The 17,003-nt window shown below is 41.7% G+C and overlaps 1 protein-coding gene across 2 annotated transcripts; it reads left to right on the top strand.

Moving 5' to 3' along the window:
• Positions 1–1,029: 1,029 nt before the first annotated feature.
• CD200 (CD200 molecule) lies at positions 1,030–14,784 on the top strand. 2 transcript variants are annotated; one of them, XR_010607080.1, is made up of 7 exons: positions 1,030–1,087; positions 2,999–3,080; positions 3,868–4,194; positions 4,858–5,124; positions 6,492–6,608; positions 12,396–12,461; positions 14,692–14,772. XR_010607080.1 is itself a non-coding variant. In XM_065646319.1 (6 exons), the coding sequence occupies exons 2-6, from the start codon at positions 3,023–3,025 to the stop codon at positions 14,697–14,699; spliced, it is 777 nt and encodes a 258-aa protein (XP_065502391.1). In that variant the 5' UTR covers positions 1,030–1,087; positions 2,999–3,022; the 3' UTR covers positions 14,700–14,784. The 2 variants fall into 2 exon arrangements, 1 of the variants encoding a protein (XP_065502391.1); XM_065646319.1 differs by lacking the exon at positions 12,396–12,461 and having other exon boundaries at positions 14,692–14,784.
• The last annotated feature ends 2,219 nt before the right edge of the window (positions 14,785–17,003 follow it).

Raw genomic sequence — 17,003 nt, 5'->3', positions numbered from 1 at the left:
TTGTTGAAAAAAAGGTAGTGGCAGAGCTTGGGCTTTGATTTGTTAGTTGGCAGAGAAAGAGCTCCACTAAATCGAGCATGGTGACCAAGGAGATGTCTCCCAGGACAGCTCTATCTGTCTGGAAGAGCCGCTGCCCTGACCCCAGCCTCCAGCAACAGATTAGATCTGACCTGGTGGAGGTGGTGGGAGCCTTCTTCTTTCACAGGATGAAAAGCACTGCTTTATGCCCTGTGATACTGAGAACAGTGGAACAGCCAGGGTTGACACACGGGTGAGCCTGGGATGACTGAGGAAAGGTGCAAACACCACTCTGTTCTGTAGGACAGCTTCAGAGCAATGCTTCAAATATTCCTATGCACCTGTGTCTTAAAGAAAGGGCTTCTGGTCTTATGTAGGCATCTTTGCCAAGTAATCTTGGCAGAGGCTTGAAATTGTGCCAAGTCTGATATTTTTCCCATAAGCAATGATGTTTTAAAACAGTAGAACTTCCAGGGCCTTGCAAGAGAAATATTGCAGTTGGTATGGATGACATATGAATGTGTGTGCATGTGTGTGCAAAAGCAGATGAAATAACAGCACAGCCGATACCGAATGTCCTGTATTGATTGCAAAGGATGCTGTTTCTTAATAACAAAATTGAGAAATGGGATAACTCTGTCAAGCCTGGGACAAGCCTGTTAAAACTACAACAGAGACTAACTTGTCGGTGGAAGATCCTGTAGTCCAGCAACAGGAAAATGACAGCAAGATCGCCCTGTTTTACTTGTGCTATACTCTCAGCCTAACAGGAAGGCAGCAGCGAAAGCAAAAGACCGCTCCTCATGATATAAAAGACATATCTCAAAACCAGTTTCTCATTGCCAGTGAAAAGGAACCCAGGAGATCCCGGATAGACAGAACGCCTACAGCTTGTGACTATGAATCTGAGCACAGCATCAACAATTTTAAGAGAGACGGGACATGTAACTGGGATGCCGGGGCGGGGCTCCCTGGAGGGGCGGTGGTGGCGGCGACGATCGTGCCGGGGCGGTGCCGACGCCTGTCCGGAGCCCTCGGGCACGTCTGCTCTCTCCATCCTTGCTTCCAGGTACTTGGCCGTGAGTAACCATTCCTCTTGCCGCTTTCCCCGCTCCACCTAGGCTCATTTACAAGTTTGGGGTGGATTTCGGGCGGGAGGTAAGCAGTGTGGTGTCCGTGCGGCGTGTGCGTGGGGCAGCCGGCGGCGCTGGGAGCGGGACCCCGTCCGGAGGGCGGCAAGCTGAGCGGCGGCCCGAAGAGGGGCTGGGGGCAGAGGCCGGTGCTCCCCGCCGCTGAGCCCCTGCCCGCAGGCTCATTCCCGTGGGAGGTCTGGCCGCCGCCCGGGAAAGCGGGTAGCGGAGGCACATCGAGGGCCAGAAGCAGCTCTGGGCTGTTCCCCGGTTCGCGGCGGGTGTTCGAGCCTTTCCCCGCCTTTTCTAACCAGATGGATCCGCAAGGTGCCTGATTCAGGGAACGGTGGCCTTCTGAAGCTTGTGTAATGCCCTGAACAGAAACAGGGGAGATCTCTGAGGTGTGATGTGGAAAAGAAAGCACGGCACGGTGGAGGATTTGCTTTTTACTTGCCCTAATCTTATGTGGTCTTCCTTTCCTCTTCCTTTCCCCTTCCTTTCCTTTCTTCCCCTGTAATACGCTAAATTGGGCTTATGAACTAAGAGGACTTTTAAATTTTTGTTTGGTTTTTTTGTGACCCGGAAAGCTACACAATAGCCTGGTTCCTTGTATGAATTCATGTAGCTATACCAGGTGTCAGCAATGGTGTGTTAAGGACTTTAACGGGTATTAAAGCTGTGAAGCAGGAGGCTGTTATTGAAAACTGCTTTCCTGCAGATGCGGCACATGTTTCACTTCTTTGCAAACACTTCTATAACTCAAAATTTCTCTCTTGCTATGCTGGCCATTGATTTTTGCATGTTTTTAGGATCATCTGTCCAAATTTCGTAGAGCCATCCTCAAATATTTGACTACACTGTATTAGCTGGCAAATTCATTATTCATTGGACTTGTTGCTGATAGATTCTTGTTTCCTGATTTTACACATAAGAACTTGGTCTGTATTCATGCTTGGTAACTGCAGAGTTGTATCAGAAGTTGTTTTAGCACAGTGTGTTTAACATTTAAAGGCAGGCTACTGGCTGTGTGTGTAAGTGTTGCACAAGATTGCTGGGAATTTGTTTCCTAAATATTTTTTTTTCTCCCTCTAGTTCATTTATTTATTCACCAGCCCTCCTTTTTTAACCTGTATGATAACTTAGAAAATGCTTTAAAGTTAATTCTCTCTTCTATTTTTTTGTATGTTGTTAAAATCTTTTAAAAATTGGGATTTGCTTACGTTCTTGACAGAAGACACTCCCAAGATGCAGCAGCTAGTTTTGCAGACATTGGCAAAAAAACTGAGGTGTAGATAATGTGCATTACAGAGTTATTTTATGAGAAATAAAGCTTCAGTTCCAGGTAGGTCTGCAATTCAGTTGTATTGTGGCAATATTAATTGAGTGAGGGAACAGGAAGCAGGTCAACAGCTGTTCACTAGAGACAGCAGCAACACAACCTTATTTTTGCCCCTTTCCCACCTTGGAAATATACTTGTATGTAGCAGGTGCACGCAATTTTGGACAAATGGGGAGTTCTAAAGTCCTCAGAGAATTTGCTTTTAATTTATCCCTTGATCTCACAAGCTAACCATACCTCTCTCCCAGAGCTACAGCTAGTCCTGGACAACATGTACATCGTGCTTCTGATGGATTAATGCCTTTCTAACTTCCATCATACAATTTTTTTCCCACCTTGATCATAGCACTCTCTGTGTTTTTAATGATACCTGTCAAAACTTGTCATTTGCCCCCAGAACTATGTTTTTCTGACATGACAAAGCTATCATTAATATTTGCGCTGCAGAGACATGATATCACCGGAAGATGATCTGCCATTGAGTCACGCATCTCTCCTTATCTTTCTTCAGGTGAAACAGATTTTCCCTTCCAAAATGATTTTCCAAGCTCTGGTTTTGTGCCTGGCTTGTGCTGGGCTTGGAAAGGCAAATGGTAAGTTGGATCTCCTGAAATCTGCCTGAAAATGGTTGGGAAACTGGTTTCTGATTTCTGAGGCTTCAACAGTCAGAGTAAGAGGCAAAAATAGGTGAAATATTAATTGGTGGTGCCACTTGACATACGTTAAATAGCTGAGGCATAGGCATGGAGCTGGCAGGTGGGGCTCAAGACCTATTGGAGCAACATTTGGAGATGGGAGGAATTTGCAGCATCCCATATCTACAATGACACTGGACCCTGTTGTTCACCGAAGTTCACAATTTCCCACAGCAGATCCTCCCCTTGGGAACAGATCTCTCTTTTTTTTCCCCTCCCTCTCAAATACACTGCAAACTCTGAAGCTACACAGTCCAGAAATTCTCTTTAGCCCATTTTGCTGCACAGTTCTCTGAGAATGGTTTGATGTGCACTTCCTTTATGCATTCAATCTTCCTCTAGCTTTTAGGGGACAAAAATTTAGTCTTTGCTGAGAATGGGAAAGCATGAGCTGATTTAATAAAACTGAAGTGAGAATTCTGCAGGTATAGATAAAGAAATAGGGTACATCTTTTCTTTCAAACAGTTTAGAAGAAAGCCAGGGCCTCAGCCAATGTAAATCAACATAACCTCATTGATTTCTAGGAGGATGCAGGAGAAAGACTTTCTGGTGGGAGAAAACCATAGAAACAATACGTAATTGATGAAATTGTGTCTGTGGATAATCCAGGCCTTAGAATCAGCATTAGGCTGCAGAATATGTGTGATATCTGCCCAGTTCACTAACTATTTCATGTCACTGCAGTGGTTTCACAGGCTGAACACAGAAACGTGAAGGTGGGGGACAATGTGACTCTCGGCTGTGCCCTGACAGAACCCAAAGATGTTCTGCAAGTGACGTGGCAAAAGGACTCTGAAAAACCACACAATAATATAGCTACGTACAGTACCACAAAAGGATTAAAGATTCACGAGCCCTATCAAGGCCGAATGAATTTCACAAGTCTGGTACTCAATGAAACAAACATCACATTTTGGGATGCTAGAATGGATGATTCAGGGTGTTACACGTGTCTCTTCAATACTTTCCCTTTTGGCTCCTTCTCGGGACGTACCTGCCTGCGTGTCTTTGGTGAGGTTCTCTGCAAGGATATGTATTTAATGGAAAAAGAGGTGTTTTCTCACCCACAGCATTTCCTTGAGCAGACTCAGGAGCTGCAGTGGTAGGAACATCCCTTAGTGGAACATGGTGTAGAAACAGAGCATTACTTCCGTAAGCAAGATTCTGTGGGGCCGTATTCAAGCCCGTTGTGGTGGCTTTGGCTCTGGGCTGTCCTTGTTTGTTATTCTGCGAGTAGCAGCTACAAAGCAAGGAGTGGGGTCTTTGTTTATAAGCCCCCGAGCAGTCCCGGCTGGAAACTGGGCAAACCAACATTGCCTGTTGCAGTTTCCTCTTGGTGCCAGATACAACCCCAGTGCTGTGAGCTGCTGTGTCAAACCCCACCGTTGACAGGGAATCAGCAGACAAGAGAACAGCACCAACCAAGAAATGGTTTTACTTTAATAGGTTATTTTAAAACTTGGGATTTCAGATTGAGTGAAACCTTTGGGGTATATAACTTCAGTATAAGTATGGAATCATGGGGGGAACCTGACCTAATGAACTCTTTTTGCGTTCTTGGGCCGTGGGGCTCAGTGTGAATCTGCTAAGCTTTGCAGTGATTGATAATGGTTAAACTGCTATTACTGCTTATGCTCATTGTGGTGATGGATTGTCTCATTTCTGTGTTGGAAGGTCTCAATGCATCTGTCCATTACAACATTTCCGAAGGTCATTTGATAGCCATCTGTAATGCTGTTGGCATCCCAGAGCCCACCATCACCTGGAACAACTTGTTCAATTCTACTCCTACACAGGAGACAGTCAGGCACACCAATGGGATGGTGTCCATCACCAGTAAACTGGAGATCTACAACATTCAGAGTGTCGGTGCGCAGGACTTGACCTGCAGAATAAGCAACAAAAATGAAAAAGTGGAATTGCCTGTAAGAATGAAAGGAGGTAGGTAACGACACAAACTACTGGGTAGCGTTCTCTTGGCCTCTGTGTTTTGCAATAGCGTGTTTGGATTGGAATCTGCTGGGAAGTGCAGGGAGTGAAATGTGTCTGTGCCAAGTAAGAAGAAAGGAAATCCTACTTTGCGTTCATTGCCGTATTTGAGATGATGGCAATAAGATTCCCTCCAAGAGCAGAAAAATGCCAAACTAGTCAGCTTGAGAGCTATGGGTTTTAGAAGCACCATGTGTTTTACAGCAAGTCAAATTTCAGTTTTCACATAGTTTCTTTGATAGTCCAAAGATAGATATAAATATTTGTAACCTGATATCTATCTAGATGAAGTAAAAACTCTGTGGGTCACTGAATGAGCACTGATGTGAAAGTTTTGAAATTCATAACTATCCCTGACCAGCAATTAACCAAACGTTTCAGTTAAACTTACTATATCTTCTGGTACAGTTAAACCATGTACTATGTTTTAGTTTCTCTGAAATTTTTGCTAAGACACACATGCATTGCAGTAATGGCTAGGGAGGAATAGTATTTTCAGGCAGACAGGAAGACGATCAGTTGAAAATATTTACCTTGGTTTTATGGGGAAATGTTAAACACATTGATTTAACAACTGAATATCTTGTAGTGCTAATTTATTTCTTTTTGCAAAGTTCTGTTCTGCTTGAAAGACTTGCATCCCAGTTCTATGGATGAGAAATAAAAACATTAAAAGCTGAAGCACTGTTCCCAGTTCACAGAGGAACATTGATTTATGTGATTTAAAATTCACTTGTCTCCAAATCCAGAGCCTTACAAGGAAAACAACCAGAAGTGATTGTTATAGGAATAGTAGTAAAGAGTAGGATCTGAATTGTAATATGTTCTCTCTAAAAGTTCAAAAGCAAATTAGTTCTTAATTCTGAGTGACACTAATTGAAGAAGCATAATAAATCTTTTTGTCCTGTCTCAAATGCAATATTCTTTTGTTTTGGCCTTTTAAAAAGGAAATGTGTATATCAGAAAGCAGGAATCTAAGACTGTTGTTATTTCTTGCTAGGAGAATGAAAAATCAACTAATGTCTTGTTGTTTTAACAATCTTCTATTTTAGCAAAAGAGAAATTCAAATTAATAGTTAAACCTAGCTTTGTTAAAAGAAATAGTAGTTTTCACTTGATTTAAATAAATTTTAACCCAGAAAGTTTTCCAGCTAACATCAGTGAGCAATGAAATCTGCCTTTATCTTATAGATTAATGGCAGTCAAATGAAGTGGCTGATGTCTAACCAGGGAGGGACATTTATGCTCAGATTTTTGCTCATTTTCCTATATGAACTAGCTTAGTTTGGTGTATTTTTTTTGTTCTTTTGTTTTCACAGAAGAGGGATCCTCATTGCTTTGGCTGGCGATTACTGTGGGGATTTTAATTGTCCTCGTAGTTCTGACTCTGATCATGCTGTGCTGGAGGAAGAGGATGTCCAGGAGAGGCTGGAGTGGTGAGTCCCTGATGCATGGAAACTAGTGGTTTCCATAGAGCCCATAATAAGGTCTAGTCATCTGCAGAGAAGAATGATACTTTGCTGACATACCATTAGGGGTATGAGACTGTTATATCAGACAAGTAAACTTTATAATAATGTGTTTACAGTTATTAGAAGTTGCCTCAGTTGCATGTAATTTTAAGAGCTATTTTCTCACTGCTACTGCCTAGGGACAATACAAGAGCAGAAATTGTGGGGAGAGGGTCCAAGGAGAGCAGGATACACTGCTTGTGGTTTGCTTTCAGGCAGAAGTCTCAGAAGTAATTCACTGGTCTTTCACATTTTCATGGAGGGCCACAAAACTGTTGAGTATAAGTATGCTCAGGCAATTTTTGGCAGAAGACGTATGTTGGAGAGAAATCTGCTCATTCATAGTGACGTGTCCTCAAGGGAAGGGCTTTCTTCTGGTCACAGTTGCCTCTTTGTATTTTTAAGACAAGCAGTGTAATATGATGGAGAAGTGCACTCAAACTTGGCATATGAGTCTGCTTCCTAATGATGAAGTAAGGAGAAATTGCAATCAGTGTAATGTCCTTGTATGTGTGATGACCTGATCATGGATCAACTCAACTTTTTAGTCGTAATTACTAATAACAGAATGAACGGAAAAAATTAGAGGAGAGGGAGGCCTCAGGCTTCAGAAATAACAGAAATTTTAGCAACATTGGTGGTTTAACTCTTGCTTAACTGTGTGCTATGTCTGGCTTTAAATTTCACTAATGTGTTTAGAAATGCCAGGACACATTAACTCAGTTCCTGGATATTTAGATACTTGTTTCATGATGATAATGTGATATAAGGTAAAGAAGTGTTTCCAGGAGTATCAGACCTGTCTGTTGTGAACTTAGACCTACAGCATCTACTGTGAAGAAGGGTTGATCTAGCAGATCTGCTACTGCCAGAGATGCAGAAGCCTTCACTGAAAAGAAAGAGAAATGAGCATTTCTTACACCCCAAACATAACTTCTTAATCGTAAAATGTATGTGAGCTTTCCATTGATCCAATTTCTGTTGAAATTTCAAACCAGCCTGGAAGTTCAAGGGCAAGGAGTTGGTTCTTACTGATTTTTTTAAAGGATCAGAAGAAAAAGATGAAATGATCAAAAGAAAGATGTATCTTTATTCTGGAACAATCATTCCAAACACAAAAGAGCTTGTACTAAGCAAACCTTGAAGGAGATATCTTGAGGCAGAGGTGACCTGGCAGAGGTCTGGGATCACCTGCTAGAATGGATCAGAGTGGACCAGGCAAAGAGAGCACTAAAAATTGCAGGTGCTGCCTTGCAGAGTTTTGAAGCCCCTTTGTTGCGTGCTAGATGAGGAGAACCACGTTGGGACGCTGTGACTGCACTGGTGCCTGAAGCAGGAGCAAGGTCAATCAGTGAAATGTAGCTTGACAAGACTAGGTTGTTCATGTTTAGACTAGGCTGAGGATGTTAATGTACCTCCTGGCATGATTTTTGCCCTCAGATATTAGCAGTTCCTCAAGGCAATGCCCACATGTGATTCCAGCAATAGCTTATAACAGGAGCATCCCCAAGAAGCAGTATGGCTAGCTTCACAACAGGTTTCCTATGCCCTACACCACCTGTGAGGTATCAGGCTTGGAACCCTAAAGCCATTTCACACATCCTTGTGCCATGTTGGGGTCATGCAAAACATGATTTATTGCTACAGAGACACCGCTGCGATGCATAACAACATAAGCCCACACATTTTGGAAACTTTGAACAGAGCCTCCTTCCCCTGCCTTATAATGAAAGCGTAAGACACAGAAAAGCATAATAGGTTTAAATTGTACCCCTTCTTCTTCAGCTAATGGCTCAGAGCTTGAAGCCCCCCTGTGTCAGCAAGAGAAATGGGGTCTTATGTCCCACTGCCTGGGAGAAGAGCTGCATTCCTGGCCCCATGTGTGTGCTGGCATGTCACAGGGTCGAGACTTCATGTAAATACCTTTTCACTGGGGCAGAAGGCGTAAATTAGGTGAGCAGTATCTAGTAGTGGTTGTAAGTTTGTCGTGTTAAGAGTTTATCAACAAAAGCAGGATTTGAGGAACTTCAATTGTTTGTGTTCCTTCCAATTTATCCTGTGTTTTGATTAACTGTGATGCCAGGATGCGACTTCCGCAGTGGGCTAGTAAGTAGTTCAGTCTCTGTTCTTTTAATGTAGTCTAGTGTTTATCAGTCTTACTCTCTATCTTTTCAGTTGCTTATTGGTCTTGAGTTTTGAAAATGCGATGTGCTGACCTGGATCCTTTTTGCATAAAGGCAACATTACTCTATGCAGAGTAATTTTGACCCATTGTTCCTATTCCTTCATACAGTGACCAGCTTAGGGAAAAGTGTAGTCCATCTTCCTAATGTACATCTGTTTCCCTGAGGGCCTCATTAATTAGTTTGTAAAACTCCAGTACTGGTACAGTTTGATCACTCTGTCACTATCTGATTGTTTTAATTTCTTTTTTTCTAGATGCTCTTTCCTGCCTGTTGCTAAAAGTTACTTAGAATTTATCTTGTATATGATTCCACTGTCACTTTCCTGGCCTTAGAATTCCAAGAATACCTGTGGAGCTACAGTAATTTCTAATGTTATGTTTAGAGTGCATAACCACTCCACAAATACCACACCGTAATAAGGAGATCCCCTACACCTCCTTAGCTCCTATCTGAGAAGTACATTGTGGATCCTTGTCTGTTTTTTCGGTGGCTTGTATTTTCCCCGATCATCTGCAAAATCTGTTATTCTCTTTAAAGTTTGGTTGCAGTTGATTCACCCAAAAGAGAATAACATCTTACAGAAAGCCCTTTTCTGGTTTTATCCTCTCTTATTCTCAGATTGTTGGAATGAGGAGCAGCACCTACGCACATATTTCTGGATGCGTTTTTTGTAACAGCACAACAGAGAGCTAATAGTGCTGGCTGGAGGGTGCCAATGTCTGTCTGAGGCCGTTATCTGGGGCTTCAATGCTTCTTTTCATTCTGCACTAGATAACAAGCAAAGCCTTTCCAGTCTTGTCAAGATGCCTGGTTTTTAAAGTAAAACAGCAGCTTTTTATCTGAGTGGCTGAGGACCCTTCTTCATTAAAGTTTCTTCTCTTCTGCTTGTGCTGTTGAGTTCATAGTTGGCTTTTGCTTTGCTTTTATTTTTGTTGTTTCCCTCCTCTCCGTGGTAGACACTTGGGAATCAGGTGAAGAGCTGAGGCTCAAAGTTGATGTCCCATCCCTCAGGCATTTGCCTTGTGTACCAGTTGCAGCACATACATACATTTTGGTTCCCCCTGAAAACACCCCAAGTGAAGCCTCTTCACAACATTCGACAAAAAGTCACTTGTGAGGAAACAAACTGAGCAGCCTTTGTGGCGAGAGCTGATGGGAAAGCTTTGGAGAACTCACATCTTCTTCCTCTGCCAAGCAGAGAGGCAAACCGAACTATGCCTGCCAGGGGATTCAAGTGCAATCAGTGGGCTGCAGTGAATCGCCAGACATAACTTCACCCATGCTGGAGATTTCTCAGTGCTGCTCTTCTGGTGAAAATTACACCGTTTCCTACCTGGCTCAACTAATAGAGCTTAACTGTAGACCACACCAACATAAAGCAGAACAGTTATTATAACTAGCCAAGTGCCTGGATTGAAGCAAAATAAAGGCTATTAGTCTGAGTAAGTTCCTGTGACTTAGCTGTTGTATACATGTCTCAACCTGAATGCTTTCAACAGCATCAGTTGTTTATTTCAAGGCTTGCAAAATACTCATATTTCAGCCTGGCCAGTTAAAAAGCTTTATATTCAGTTTTCAGGACCTAGCAGTCTGCAGGGGAATAAAATTCCATGCAAACAGTTTACTGGAGGCTTGTGGTGGTCTGTGAGGAGGGGTTATTTCACAAAGGGATATAAAGGCCAGCATGACTTTTTTTTTTTTTTTAATCACTGATCTCTCTTGGGTACCTTATGCATGTTTTGCCATGTGGAAAGCTTTAGAAATGGTGAAACAGTGTATTTGTGTTTAAAAGAGCTATAACAGCAGGCCAAAAAATTCTTGGAGCTTGTTATTGAATAGATATGATATGACCTAGGAAAGCTGAGAAGATGAGGTGAACAGAGAAGAAAACTTGGAGAGTCACAGAAGAGACTATGTCAGATTAAAATATCTGTTCCACAGAAAGCGCCAACATAGCAACGGTTTTTTCCTGTTTGGAAATTGAACATTAAGGTTTTCCTTCAAGTGGAAAATTTATGGAACTTTAATTAAGCAGCATTAAAATCTTTGTTTCAAGATATTTGTGTCTGAATACAGCCAAATAATTGGATTTCAAAGAGATGCTGAACCTCAGTGTACCTCGAATGTTACACAAGTGCCATAAACCAGATTGAAAACACCTTGTTGTTACCAGCTAGAGATAACTTAATACCCTGAATAGCAATTTAAGACACCGTTATTATTTTTTGAAGTGTGGAAGTTCCTACAAATAATAAAGATTCAAGTCTGTTAAGCTGCAAATACCCACTTGGCTGATCAGCTATAATATGTAGGTATCAGAAACCTAAATTTTGGTGGCCAAAGATGTTCTGAAAGGTTTGGAAATATGGAAGTCTTGTGCACAAGATTCCAGTTATTTTGGAAACTTTACAAGAACAAGCACTTGCATACACTTTCCATTGTTTTGTTTATAGTAAAGACAGGAATTATTTCTGGAAGAGTCATTATAGCAGTATCCTCTAGTGTTTATTCAATTCGGGGGAGGCTGTGTTTCTAAACTTTGGCTTAAAAATTATGCCAATTCTTATTTTATCTGTATGACTTCGCTTGTTTCTTCAGTGGATTTGCTTTTAATAGTGAGAGACTAGTAGTTGAGAACAACATCGTAGCAGCTCAGTTTTAGGAGACTTTTCAAATTTTTTTTTTCCTGAATTGACAGCTAAATAGCAGCCTTTCCGATTATAAATTTGGTACATAACTCCCTCTTTCATGAGGCGATGGACATAACGCACCCTAATCACAGAGGACGTGTCTTGGGTTGTCACGCCCCAGCTGGGTAGGCTCATTTTAGAATTGCCTTGGTTTCCTCTCAAGTGCGGCTTTATCGTGAGTAGGAGATGATATTTGTCCTGTTTCGAATTCCCAAAAATATGTGGTGGTATAAGTGAGAGTTGTTTTGCTTACAACAGACTCATTCCTTTACCCTTCTTAATGCTACACCAAAAAACAAAACAAACGAAAAACACACTCAACACCACAGCACAAAAACATTGCAGCTAAATAGACCTAAACATACAAAAATGTCAGTGGAGGGATAGTTCTGCTGTCTGGCTGCCCATCAGCTTTCCCGCAGACATAAATGTTTTGCAACTCCAGTGGATTTTTTCTGGGTTTAATTACACACTGCTTCTAGACAACTCCTGTTCCCTGGTAAGTCACTAAATTTCCTGTTCACAGAGATGTGCCTGGCAGTACCCTCCAGTCTGCATCATAGAGAGCACAGGTGTCCTTTCCAAGCTTTCCACGATTTAGTGCTGCCTGTTTTCATTGGGAAGGGCAGGGATGGCTGGTGCTTTGTGTGTTTTCCCCAGCATGTTTTGCTAGGGTAGGGATGCTCCTTGTCCTGCTTTCCATTTCGGAGAAGAGCTGGGAGGAGGAGTGGCAGAGGGGGAAGGAGGGAAAGGCATGTGGATGAATTCAGGTCTCCTGGGTTATGGCTGCGGTTTTTGTCTGGAGGGATGAAATTAATCCTGTTCCCTCCTGACAGGGTGAAGGTGGTGGTGTAGGAAACACGTTGGACCTTGTCCTGCCCATCTAAAGGAGAGGCGTCAAGGTATAGCCTACTAAAAATGAAGCTCTTTCTTTGCAAACAGGGAGGCCTTTGTTGTGTGTGATTATAACACAATTTCTATCCTTTGCATCGTACCTGTGCTCATAGTTTGTTATGAAGTAATTTTACAGTCCTTTATGCTCTTTTTCATTCTGACAACAGGACTTTGTATACAACCAGAAAATAAAATGACTGGCAGCTGAAAGGGAAAAAAAATAGCACTCTTGTGATATATGAATAGTTGCCTCAGTGTTTCAATTTCTTGCTTACTTCCTTGGTAAGAATTATTTATGTGCTCAGTTCAGAAGTGTTTTTTCTTTGCAAAATACTTTGGCTGTATGCAGGGTTATTAGATAAGGAGATGAAAACATTTTTCTTACTCTTTTACAAGAAAAGTAAGGATACCTTTTTTTTTTTTTTTTTTCCAAATACACATAAAAGTAGTGTCATCAATTGGGTCTTAAACACCAGAATGACATTCTGAAATATCAAACTATTTATATATTCAATAAATAATCTTATTTGTGCATTACCAACCAGAAAAGTTGGTTTGCTTTTCACAGTTTATAAAGTTTTGTATAGTCCTTATCTCACTGTCATATTCTCAATTCTGCAGTGTGTGTGGTTTCCAGAATTTTAAAAGTTTGGTTTAGTAGTAGGTACATAGTAAGTTTTTTTAAAAAAATCACATAATTTTGTCTTCAGATCAATTTTGGTTTAAATCTAAAATATTGTTTGAACAGGTGTTGATGGTCTTAGTTTAATGAAAACAAAGAACAGTGTAATAACTTTTCTGATTTATTTGGTATTGTATTCACAGGAATTGGAGAATGCCTTTTTTATTTTTTGCCTTTTTTTCAGTAAATCATTCTTATTATGTGCAAATTGATTAATATTACTTCTGAAAATTTGTCATGCCATATTCCCTGTCTCTTGTTTGGAAATACCCCCTTATTTTTTTCTACTGTTTAAATATGCAAGCAAGGCTTTGCACTCCACTGCCAATTTCTACATTCAAAAAGGGACGTTACAATTGTCCAGTTACTTTCAAGGCACCTTATCAAATTTTCGGGAGATGCAAGCGAATCTCGAAGCCATGCTTAGGTTGAGGCAGAGGGCGAGGTTGTGGGGGGAGGCAGCAGTGGTTCTGATGGCTGCAGTCATTGAAATCACCAGGCAAGAAGCTTTGATTTAAAGCTTCCAATGAAATTTGGTTTTCTCCTTCTCTGTCTTCGTTGTTTACTTAAAAATAAATGTTTGTTGTTGTCATCATACTGTAATAACTGCAGGTTTTCCTTCAGCCATCATAAATTGAAATTCATATGTAAATTGGTATCTTATGCAATATAAACTGTCTGGAATTTAAAACATTTTTTTCAATAGTGTACTTCCCTCTACACTGGTAATGGTTTTTAGCAGCTCCTGCTGAGCAGGGCCACTTGGAAGGTGAAACCATTTGTAAGCCAGCACCTGGGCTTCTGCTGGTAGTAAAGGGCTTTGAATGGGGTGCTGTCGAGCTGCATTGTTTATCCTCACCTAAGGAGAAAACACATGCATAGCATGTCGTTTTCATAACTGTTGTTTTCAGGCTTTCTCATAAATATGCTCCCAAAGGAATTTCTGTTGCTTAAGGGGAGGAAAAATTATTTTTTTCCCACCGGTTTTAAGACTATTCCTCCTTGGAGCATAACAAAATAATGAAGGTGCTGAACACCCCTTGGAATATCCCTTTTGAGAAGTCTCAAGGGGGCGTTGCCAGCGTGGGGCAAGCTGGATGGAGCGAGCAGTGGCCACTGGGAGCGGTGCCTCCTGCAGCTCTGCTGGCATCTCCTGCAGTGCTCAAGGCAAGTTGTACTGGGTTCACGTATTCTGGGTTTAGGCACGGATCCTTCTGTGTAAGCATACTTTGTGTGGCAGGAGCGCATCTGTGCTGTTAAGGATAAAGCAGCTTCTTAAATTTAAGGTAAGGTATCATGTGTAGTGAACAAAGGAAGCAAGGGGGAGCGCAGGCTGAAGCCTGTTCTGCTGTGTCGTAGGAAGATGTGTGACTCGTTTTACTTCAGGGGAAGTCCTATGGTTGTTCAGCAAGGAGCAGTTTTGTGACTGTTCCTCCCCAGTTTTCCCACAGTATATTTTCCCCACCCCAATGGCAACCACGCTGCTCAGCAAGACCTGAGGCAGCAACACAATGGCTACAATTCATCCTTTTTCCTGTTTTTGCTTTGTTTTCTAGGATCCTAGAGGATTTCCATTCACCTACGAGACCATTACAGCCCAGCAGCCTGAAGTCAACATTACAAGCAGTGACTTGACTGGCTGTAAAGAAACAGCAATAAAAGGGAAATAAGTCACATACACTACCCTCTCTAGATGATGAGTTGATCACTGAAAAGACTAGAGAAATGTTTGCTATCTGGTCTAGATGCTTAATCATAAAAAGTAGGACCAGAGGGACCACTTAGTCCACTCCTTTGCTGCCAGGCAAAATCTACTTTGCTCATGCTACCCTTGGTGCTGCTGATGTGCAAAATACATCTGCATTCTTCCAGTTGAGTTTCGAAAATGTCCATGGATGGAGGCTCTGCAGGCTCGCCGGGGATCCTCTTCCAGTGCCTAATTGCTCTCGCAGTAAAGAGGGATTTAATTTTTACCGACATCCTTCTGCAATTTCACTTGCAGTGACTCTCCATTTAGACGCCAGGAAGAGGCCAATGGTTTTCCTTCTCTTTTCCAGCTGATCCAACTCCTTTTCCTTGATAAATGTGCCAATGACTGTATTATTTAACTCTCTCTGGATAGACTTGCTGGACTCAAACCTGCAGGACTGAAATAACACCAAATCTGCTAAAATGATTGAGGAAGAGCAATAGGGGTCCAAGCAGGTGACAGATTAGATACAGTAGCAGCTGTAGTTGAGAAAGACAAGTTATAAGTAATTCATTTTATTTGGCTTTCTAATCCTGGGGTGGATTTTTTTTTTTTTTTTTTAGTACATAAGCAAGGAAGAGACAGAAACAAAGCCCAGTAGTGGAAGTATCGGCATCCCCACCTTTTCTTTCTGTTTTGCTGTCATTCTCTTTGTTTTGTTTTGTTTTTCTTTAGTTTGTTTGTTTGTTTGTTTTGTGGGGTTTGGGGATTTTGTTTTGTTTTCTGAAATAGCTCTATTAATGCCCCAGCCTAGTCCTTTCTTGGCTGTCAAAATGTGCAGACTAAGTTTGTCAATAGTTCTCATGGTCATTTTTTGCACTGTTTGGAACAGTGTCCCCTGTCTTCATCCTTTTTTTTTTTTGTGTCGTCTCTGTTTAAACACAGACAAATTGCTCTGCTGGCCAAAAGCTATTGTTCCATACTTGGACCTCGTTGTGTGGGTTGTTACACCCTGAGCTAACTATCGTATGTCACTGCTGTGGATATAACGGTGTCAGCAGGGTATTTTACAGAGACAGAATTTAGTCTTCGTCATGTTTTTGGTAGCAGGGAAAGACACTACACTACTCTTACGAGCTGGGACCTACCTCTGCTTCCTACTCCAGGTAGGATCTGAGTCCCTCTCCCTCTCTTCCACTCTGATTGCTCCTCATTGCCTGCGGGAGCCTGCTAATCTGGCCACTTCCAGGATTAATGCTCCAGTTGCCTTTCCCCCTGCTTGCTGTGCAGCAGCAGAAGGCTGCTTGCAGGAGCAGAGTGCTCCCGGGCATTGCCTTCAAGCTTTTCTTATTTCTGAGGGGTCAGAGCCTCTCGGAGTCTCACCGGGGCTCCTTGCCTGCTTCACAGGGTGAGGGCTGCTAAAACAAGCCTACCTCTGGGCATATCGCCTTTGTGGCCCATTTTATTGACAGAATAGAAAGACAGGACTGCAAGGAGTCCTCCAGTGATTTTTGTTCTGCTGATGAATGCTAATGTTTAAGGTGTCTCTCGGTCTTCCTTCTATCTGAATATTTGTCACCGTATTGAGATCACTACCAGTATCCTCTTGTCTTTTGCATTTGATTAGCATATTTTTGTGCATCTGAAATATTCCATCTTACCAAGTATGTAGCGTTTTGGGTTCTGCTCTTTAGGTCATATGTTTACCAAGAGTACTAAACGTCAATCTAAAAAAATCAACAGAGAAGATTTAGCAGATGCAAGACTTATTCATAAGTGTTCAGAACCAGTATTTTGTTGGTTCCAGAGTGACGGCCTCTCTAGAGTCTGGCAAAAAGTTGTGTGTGTGCTTCAATGTCTCTGTGTATTACTGAGGATGTGAGGGGTGGTGTTTGCTGTTGGTATTGTAGGTGCAATGGGAATTATTTATTTTTATATTTCATGTTTTCTAAATTAAAAAAAAAGTCTGATCCAGCCAAAACACCAACTGGTCTTTTTTTTTTTTTTTTTTCTTTTGGTGCTTGTTTGAGATACCAGAAATGCTTTGTTGCAAGTTGGGCTTTTTAGTGGTTTTGATTTACACTTTGCTTCCTTTCTGCACAGAAATTGGGACTTTGGGGGGTTTTTAAGGTGTTTTTGGTTTGATTTGGTTTGGTTGGTGTTTTTTTAATTTGAGCA

This window comes from Caloenas nicobarica, chromosome 1 (assembly GCF_036013445.1).
Source record: "Caloenas nicobarica isolate bCalNic1 chromosome 1, bCalNic1.hap1, whole genome shotgun sequence".
Lineage (NCBI taxonomy): Eukaryota > Metazoa > Chordata > Aves > Columbiformes > Columbidae > Caloenas > Caloenas nicobarica.
The sequence above is the reverse complement of the archived record's forward strand: the minus strand, read 5'-3'. Positions and strand labels throughout refer to the sequence as shown.

Bases quoted from the DNA above. Each gene is read 5' to 3' on its own strand.
- CD200 (XM_065646319.1), top strand. From the start codon at position 3,023: ATGATTTTCCAAGCTCTGGTTTTGTGCCTGGCTTGTGCTGGGCTTGGA. The intron at 4,195-4,857 runs GTGAGGTTCTCT...CTGTGTTGGAAG, and splicing joins TACCTGCCTGCGTGTCTTTG to GTCTCAATGCATCTGTCCAT. The intron at 5,125-6,491 runs GTAGGTAACGAC...TTGTTTTCACAG, and splicing joins GCCTGTAAGAATGAAAGGAG to AAGAGGGATCCTCATTGCTT.